Source organism: Amaranthus tricolor, chromosome 9 (assembly GCF_026212465.1).
Source record: "Amaranthus tricolor cultivar Red isolate AtriRed21 chromosome 9, ASM2621246v1, whole genome shotgun sequence".
NCBI lineage: Eukaryota > Viridiplantae > Streptophyta > Magnoliopsida > Caryophyllales > Amaranthaceae > Amaranthus > Amaranthus tricolor.
The window spans coordinates 17,785,616-17,795,063 of NC_080055.1; the positions used below are offsets into that span (position 1 = coordinate 17,785,616).

At 34.6% G+C, this 9,448-nt stretch overlaps 1 protein-coding gene across 1 annotated transcript; it reads left to right on the top strand.

Annotated features, from left to right (window-relative positions):
- The first annotated feature begins 1,308 nt into the window (after positions 1-1,308).
- LOC130824568 (FRIGIDA-like protein 4a) lies at positions 1,309-8,139 on the top strand. Its single transcript, XM_057689625.1, has 3 exons — positions 1,309-2,326; positions 6,630-6,805; positions 7,158-8,139. Exons 1-3 carry the CDS (start codon positions 1,453-1,455, stop codon positions 7,788-7,790), a joined length of 1,683 nt encoding a protein of 560 aa, XP_057545608.1. The 5' UTR covers positions 1,309-1,452; the 3' UTR covers positions 7,791-8,139.
- The last annotated feature ends 1,309 nt before the right edge of the window (positions 8,140-9,448 follow it).

The window sequence follows — 9,448 nt, forward strand, 5'->3', positions numbered from 1 at the left end:
ATATTTACATCTTACACATTAGCTACAATATATAAAATAAGCTTGAAAGATAGATAGTACAACAATATATAATATAATGAGTATTTCAGAGCGAATGAATTATTACTTAGATTAGATAAAATTTAGATAAAATTATAGAAGTGCTCCTGTTGTGCTACAAAATTTACCCCACATTTCTTTATATTTTCTGTTTTTATTTTTGACTATAATTTATTTATATAATTTTTTAGAAAAATCAATATGAATGATACAATATTTCGTTTATTTCTATACAATAATATCAATTTTTAATTAACTGTCAATAATACAAACTTAGAAGGTTGTTTCCTTTAAATAATACCAACTCTTATTTTTCATTAATTTACTTTCTTTTGTCATATAGCCTCATGTAGTATGGTTTTTAACAAGTTAGCCATAATTTAGAAAAACACCCTTCTAAAATGATGGTTCAAATATTAGTATTATTATTAGGAATTTAACAAAAAGAAAATTTGTATTCATAATATTTTTTGGGGAAATTGCACCTGATAACCTTGAGATTTTGGATTTTTCATGTGATAATCAAAACTCTTTATAAATTCACGCGGTAACCATGAGGTTATTATTCCACTATAACCTTTTTGCACAAAGAACGTTAGCAAAGGTTAAGTGTTCCACTATATTGCAGGAATTAGATCAAATCTTATTTCCCCAAATAAACTATCTATCTCTCTCTCATCCTAATAATTTCCCCAATTTCCTTAAAATCCTAACCCTAAATCCCCAAAATTGACTTTAAATCCAATAATTTTAATTTACAAGGATCACAAAATCAAGCTCTAGATCAAGAAAGGTTAGTAATTTCTTGAACTTTGGTGGAAATGAAGAAGTTGCATTCGATGAACCTGCTGTTTTGAAATCATGAACATACGAAAATTTCTTAATTTTATAGTTCAATGGAATCTTAATTTTATACTAGATGAAGACTTGAAAAAAAAGGGGAGTTTGAACTTGGGGGAAAATGTAATTTGAATAAAAGAAGGTAGAGTTAGAGTTTATGATTTGAGAGAAAATGTTGAAAGTTGATGAAATTTGTAATGATTAGTCGAATAAGTAGGGTGCACCAACATTTAAATTTCGACATTAACGTTTGCTAATGTTTTTAGTGCAAAAAAATCATAGTGGAAAATTTTAGCAAATCTCAGCTGTATGGATTTTTAAAAAATGTTAATTACCACTTGGAAAACAAAAAACTACCACATTATTACCGGATGGATATTTTATTTTTATTTTTTTATTTTATTTTATTTTTTATTTTCGTTTCATCATCCCATCTCTTGCAATTCACCCTAAAAATCTACTTTTAACCTCTTCATTTGTGAGCAAGTTTGAATCGTTTTTGACTTGTTTATCCTACAAACCATCGTCCTCTCCTTAACATTTCTCTCTGATCTTCACTTCCTTAGCTCGTCAATGCCGATGATGGAAGTAATCACCAACAAAAAAGTCACAGACCTGTTCGAAAATCTCGAAGAACAAAAATGCCTCCTCACAAAATGCACCGACTTATACAACACCCTATCTTCTTATTACATTTCTGTTGAAGAATCCCTTAATTCAAAAACCCTAAGCCTAGATTCCAAATTCCGATCTATGCATTTAAATTACCAGAAATCCCTTGAAGATCTCCAAAACCGCGAAAATTCAATTCCTAATCGCTTTTCATCCCTCTCCTCTGAAATTGAATCCAAAAAAAATGCTTCCATTGCCGAACTCCGGAAACCTCTCGGTTTAGAATTACCAGTTATTAATGTTTTGAAATCCTTGTGTAGGAGAATGGATTGTAGTGGTTTGATGCAGTACGTGCTAGGGAAGAGGAAAGATAAGCTTTCTTTGAGGTCTGAAATGGAGGAAGCGATCAAGGAGTGTGTGGACCCGGAGATGATGGTAATAGGAGCACTGAAAGATTTTATGGAAGCGAAATCGATGAGTGAAAAAAGACTTGCGGATAAGTTGTGGGCGTGCGGGGTGGTGGTTTCGGGGTTGTTTTCTTTGGAAAAATTTAAGGACAAAAAGGGGAAGGAGGCTGTATTTGCGACAAAGACGGTGGCAGAAGCCGAGAAGGTGATGAGGGAGTGGAGAAAGAAAGCTGAGGAAGCGGGGGATAGGGAGGAAAGTGAAGGTAAAATGGGAACTGCTGAAGTAGCTATGTTTTTGCTGGTTATAATTGGGTTTGGGTTGAGGGAAATATTTGAAGAGGAGTTCTATATGAAGATGTTTATCGAGTTTTCTGGTAGGAAAGATATGGCTAAGTTTGCCATTCCGATTTTAAAGGACAAGATTCCTGGTTAGTTTTTTTACTTCAGAAATTTTTTTGGATATGAATTATGAATTTTTGGTTATTTGTTCTTTGTTTTGTAGTATTTTGTATTTGTTGCTGCTGAAGTATTATGGTTTGCTCAATGAGTATGTACAAATGGAATAACATAACTGTCTAGTATACACAATTTCACCCAATCTGTTATGGTATGTTTGAACGGAAGGAAAGGGAGGGAAAGGAAGTGGAATGGAACAGAGAGATTCCATTTCCCTCATTTGAATATCAAAAGTGGAGTCAAGGGAAAGAAGTTGGAGGGGAGAAACTTTTAGATTTGGAAGGAAAAAACTAGTCTTTCCCCCCTCCCTCGCATCGCCTTCCTGAAATGTTATCCAAGTCCCTTCTTATAAAAGAGTTGTATTCTGTTCTTGGGTAGACTCCAGTGCTACTTTGGCTTCTGCCAAAAATTAGCTAGCTTTTAAATGTAGCGAATTTTCCCTAGCTTAGCCACAAATATGGTATTGTGAGTTTTCTGTTTCGCCCATATTGTGACGTTGATCAAAGATAATGCAATGGCTTGCTAGAAATATGTAATAACATATTGCATTATAGAAGAGTTTGTATTCTGTTCTTTTGGTGAGTTTCATTAGTATGAGGATTAGGCATCATACAAGTATACAACCACAATATTTTGTTGGCTCAATAACACTGAAGTAGCTTCCACCAATGTGGAGTAGGTGATTGAATGCAAGAAGGCTGCATCCTTGCTCTAGCTTACATTATCCACAATGCTAGACTAGATTGATGCCACATAGGAGGATTTTGTTGTGAATTCGGATTCTACCTTTAATTTATGTTGGTCAAGGAATGTTTGCATTCTCTAAATAGGTTTGCGTTTGGAGGGAAGGTTTGAAGCTGTGAGATGCTAATTGTGTAAAGTATTGGAAATTATAGCATTGGTTTGCAGAAGCTTGTGAAATTATAGCATTGGTTTGTAGAAGCTTGTGAAGTTTTTTTTGTTTGCACAGTGAGTTTGTGAAGTGAATAAATGATTTGATGGTTTGTGAAGGTGGAATTTAGTTTTTATTTTGGATTACAGCTCATAGGTCTTCAATTGATTAGAATGCATTCCACCATGTCATATAAATATTCTTAACACAATAGGCCCCTTATTCCTATAAGTCTTCATAGATACGTACGTAATATAATTTTTCATAAGTAGCCTCTACATTCTATCCAACGCCCAATAAGCTTCTTTAGTAATTTTCTCAATAAATATGTATCGATATCATCTGTTAATTTCCACCATCTAATTTTTTGTTACTATTTAACTTTCTTTTCCTTTGATCTGGCTTCTTGGTGAACATCTAACGAAAAGAACAAAAGTCATGACATAGTTTGTTCTAGTTGCTAAAAGTTTATCCATGTCTCCCCTCTTGTTAATCAATATGCATAATGATTCTGCTAGCACTGGATGATTTGTAAATTGTAATAACTCTTTAAAAGGATTTTCAAGCTATGGCCCAACTTCCTCGCTCTCTCCCACCTCTTCAATGTAAACGGAAGTTTCCATTGAGATTCGAACCCATTTCTATCAAAAACTTTTTGATTCCCCTTAAATTGGATTTTAGTGCTCCATACGACTGCTTCATTATGGCAATAACCATTGACTTGTTAAAGAGAATGCTGAAGTATTGCAGCCCAAAGATAAGTCTAAACCGTAAACCAAACCAGACAAAACCTGTACTTAGTTGTTTTGTTTGGATGGTCTAAATTACTTGGTTAGTAAGGTTTTCGGATTTGGTCCTTTTTTGCGTTTTACATCAGACCAAACCGTAAATCGTGAATTTTAGCATTATGTTTTATTGTTGTATTTTCTTTTTGCTAGGAGTAATTTCTACTGTTATTAGTTAAGTTTTTACTTTGCTGAACTTGTCTCCTCCCTCTTATTTTTGTATGTTTAGAAATATTTAACTTTTTTCATAAATGAATACATAAAGTAACAGTAGCTAATGTATTACAATCACTCTGTGATATTGGAATCATTAATGTCTGCAGCTATAGATTGGGTATTTAGTATTTTGAAATATTTGATATTGATCCTCGGGTACTTGCTTTTGATTAATGAGATTATGGAGTACAAAGTTTTGACAGTTTAATGGTAGAATGGTAGTTTACTAACTAGTCTCTTAACTTAATGTAGGAAGACATTACATTTGAATTGTCAAAATGGAGAATAAAAAGGGTTTGATATTATGTGGAAAAAATCATAAAGTAAAAGGGATAGGAAGAGGGAACAGGTGCTTGGTTCATTTAGAAACATTGTTTTTCTCTAAAGAAGTACACTATTTTAATGAAATTTTTTCAATTTGTAAAACTAAAAGCTAGAAAACGTTTTAGAATGGTCTAGTTAGGGTTTGGTATGGTCTGGAAAATTTTCAAATCATAATTTTTAGTTTGGTCTTATTTTTGTGTCAGACCAAAAAAAACCAGCCTGTGTGCAGCCCTACACCTAAGGATACAATATGGTGCGGGACTGTGGGCACGGAGGAAAATTTGGGTAATTGCTACACATTTAATTGGCTTGGGGATAGACATTCAAATTTTGAAGTATAAAGGGATGTGTAGGGGGAGTAAAGATGACAAGAGCTTATTGGAAATGAAGAAAAAATTGAAGGAGTGGTCTAGGTTTGTCGGGGTGTAGTGGGATGTTGGTGGCAACAAGGGACAAAGCTAATGAGGAAGGTATACAAATATAGGGGCAGGTACTATTTTTTATAAAAAGGAAAAGTAATTTATTTCAGATTACAGGATATCAAGGACTAATTTTGAGCTTTATTATTCTCGATTAATTGAAAGGTGGGCAATGCAGGTGTTGAAAAGATTAGAAAAATGTGGGCTTATTGCTATCAAAATTTCTTGTGATGACCAATATGACATCACAGAGAAGTAATGTTCGTTAGCCATATTACTACTTAAAGTATATAATCAATGCTCGTGGAACTGTCATTCCTTCAGTTTTTTTTCATCAGACATCAATATTAACATCTATTTTCTTATAAGTTTATAAACTACAAGGCAAGAACCATACATTCTTGGTTTGTTGAGAAGCCAAATATCTATTTATCCTCAACCTTATAAATTTATAACTACAAGGCAAGAATCATACATCCTTGGTCTGTTGAGAAGCTGAATATCTCTTTACGCTCATTCAGGATTTTTAATAATGTTGATTTGGCGAAATTAGATATGGCCTTGTTTGGTAAATGGCTTTTTGGTTGGGCTTGTTGGTTGGTCAAAAAGCTATGAAATGTGTTTGAGAAATGGTTTTTTAGCTAGCTGAAAAGTTGGCTTTAAGCCAAACAATAGCTATTGGCTTGTAGCCAATACTTAATTTTACCAAGTATATCCTGAAATAGTTGGTTTATTCAACTAGCTCAAAAGCCAACAAAAACGGCCAACACTGTTTAAACAAGTAAACTAAAAAAGCCAACAACCACTTGCCAAACAAACTTATAAGGTCTTAATTATGAGATTGGAGGAGAGGGATAGAGATATGTTGTACGGGAAGAACCAAGAAGATATTTCAAATGTAGTTATCCCTATTTTGTCGTTTCCTTCGTAGATTTTCTTTTGTAGGTAGGTTGGAGAGCACTCACCGCCACTGATTATCAGCCATCTTATTTTCTATAATCTAATGATCTATGTTTTAATTTATTTTTCTGCATGCTATGATGTATTAAAAGCTAAAACCTAAAATTTATTAGGAAATTATCAATGGTATCCCTGAATTTTGGCATTTTATCCATGGTACCCTTAAGTTTTTTTAATTATCAATGCTACCCTTGTATTATTGAGCGTTTTACAACCATAACCTTTTTAACTCTCTCCGTCCAAAAGCGTTCAAAACCGTTAACTTTCTTTTATGTTTCGAATTGAAAAATAAAAAAATAGAAAAAAAAGTTAACAGTTTTGGACAATTTTGGACGGAAGAAGTTTTAAAAGGTTATGGTTGTAAAACGTTCAATAGTACGAGGGTACCATTAATAATAAAAAAAACTCAGGTGTACCATTGATAAAGTGCAAAAACTCAGGGGTACCATTGATAATTTCCCAAATTTATTTCAATTCTCGTAGTAAAACAGTCTAATTGATTATATTTTCATTTTTGAGTATGAATAGTGCTGGCCTTAATAGTTGAATACTGATGTCATATTTACGTTTGTACATGTTCAACTGTTCAAGATTATTAATACTCCCTCCTCATATCTAGTTGGCGTCTTGCTATGTAATTTTCATCTTACACAAATGCTCAGGGATTTTTTTCCTGCAGATTTAATTGACCGATTGATACAGAGTGGAAAACTGCTTGAAGCAGTTGATTTTGCTTTAGAGTCTGGCTTGACGGGAAGGTTCCAGCCTGTCTCTCTGCTCAACACTTTTTTGAGCAACTCCCAAAAGAATACCACAGAAATACTGGAGAAAGGCAACCATAATGCGGATGCAATAGTAAGTTGGCCTGGAAGCCTTTGGTTTTTTTTCATTTCTTTGTTTCTGGTGTATAAAATCTGCAGTACGTTTTTCTGGACTTAAATTTTTTCTTCACGAAAATAATGGTTTATATAAAACCTGTTTTCAGACTTCATATTTCTATGATTTGGTTTCTTCGAAAAATGAGAAAGAAATAAAGGAGAGTTGAAAAGGAATAAAAGAAGATAAATGATGGAAAATGAGATATCAAAGAGGAAAATAAAAATGGTAAAGCTATTATTTCCGAAAGTATTTTCGTTCAACCAAGCATATCTAGTAAGTATTGTATTAGCAACTGTGTTTCTGACCGTTGATATGCTTGACTTCTCAGGAGGAGGCCAACAAATATGAGGCAACTTACATCAGGTCTATCATCACATGTGTGGTAGACCATAACCTGGAGGCAGAATTTTCTATTGAAAGCTTGAAGAAGAGACTTTTTGAGATAGAGAAAGCAAAGGCTGATAAGAAGGCTGCTATAAATGGCACTAGGCCTAGTACCAAGCGAGCCCAAGGTAACGAAGGCCCTCGGAACAATAGTGCACCACCTCCGCGTCCTATGAAAAGGTCGAAATACCCTTCTCGTGGCAGGAGAGAGAGAGCTTCACAAGCACCTAATCGAGTATCAAGGTACATGGGTCCATACAACTTACCAAATCAAACTGCTTATGATCCAGGGGTCCCTGCATACACTTTTGGGCCGAGGCATGGTGCTTATGTTCCGACAGCTCACCAAATCCCTCAACAACATTATGGACTACCGGGTGGTAGTGCTCTTAATACTAGCGCTGTGCCTCAACCTCAACTTGTTGGTTCTTATGGCAGTAGTACATATGGCATGCCTGGTGGCGGTGTGCCCACATCTGCTGGGCCTCCGGTTGGCAGTCATGGTTCGCAGAGTGTATACGGAGCATATGATTATGGTGTAACCAATACGTCTTACCAGCCTCCTTATGCACAATAATTTTCAACTTGAAGAGCAGACAACTGTAGTCGAAGTTAGTAGACTTAGTAGCAGGATAGAATAGAGCATATCGTGTCTAAAGTCAGTGAGATTAGTTCATACTCTCTGTTGTGAAGTTTTGGTATAAATTTTGTATTGAAAAGTGAAAATACCATAAAATAGAAAGGCCTTCATTTAGATTAAACTTTTTTTTTTTCTTAATAGCTTGTAAAAATTGTTGATTAACATTATATTTGTGCACAGGATTCAGATCCATAGAGTTTCAAACACAAATCATTGTAGCCCATTGATGTGAAATTTGAATCTGATTGTCTTGAGAGAATTTGAATAAAATAAGATTTTTTAACAACTTAATTACAAAAATAAGCTTCGTGAAAACTTATTTCTCAAAATAAGCGTCCGTACATCCAAGCCTAACCTCGGGTAAAATCGCTGTTACTAACAGCGAAAGAGAAAAAAAAAAAAATTAAGGGCTTAAGTCGCTTTTACTAACAGCGACTTAAGCCCTTAATTTTTTTTTATGAACTAAAGTAGCTGTTGTTAGGGATGCAAACGGGGCGGGGCGGGGCGGGTATTGGCTTTACCATCCCCATCCCCATCTGGTAAATCAATCCCCATCCCCATCCCCATCCCCGCGGCGGGTATAATTTTTTTCCCCGTACCCGCCCCGATGGGTTTGTACCTAATACCATCCCCATCCCCATCCCCATCTGGGTATCCATCCCCGTCTAATACCCATTTTATCCGCCCCACCACCCGTCAAATCCCCACTTAATACCCATCTGTGTCACATATTTATTTTCAATTATTTGGGTCTTAAAACCCATAAAACATATCCGAACTCCAAAGTCTCAAAGAAAAACACATCCAAAGTCTCAATTCAAACAAACATATATCCGAAGTCTCAAACAAACACATAATCAAAGTCTCAAACAAATATACATGTCTAAAAGAGTAAAACAAAAGTATTTCAAGTTTCAACATCAACTCAAAATCATCTAAAGTAAATCAATCCAGAATAATTTCATCACTATCAAATTTCATTTCGCATTCTTCTTCCAACTCTCCAACAATTTTAGCAAAATCCTTGTCTTTGAATTCTCCACAATCTGCAAACACAAATATTTTTATAACCAAAATTTATCAATGCATAAAAATTACACAATATTGATAGGATTAATGCTTACTTTTGAGGGCAGCCCAAATCCAATTTTGAGAACACATTAAAGCTTCAACGGCTTGAGGTAGTAGTCGACTACGATAAGGATCAAGAACTCTACCACTTGTGCTAAAAGCTGATTCGGATGGAACCGTAGAAATAGGAATACTCAAAATATCCCGTGCTACTTGTTGAAGAACGGGATATGTGCTTCCATTTGTTTTCCACCAATTTAAAATATCAAAATTATCTTCAAGTGGTATGTTAGCATTTTCCAAATACTTGTCCAAATCAGATTTTTCATAACTTTGATTTTTGTCTCGCTCTAGAAATTGTGCAAACTCTTCCATATCAACATCATCACAAGAACTCCCACCACTTGCTAAATTGGAAGGTAGTTGCCTCTTACTTTGATTATTCTCACTCCTAGACTCATATTCATCAACTAATCTCCTTAATAGATTGCTAATTCTACTAACCTCTCTATCATACTCATATT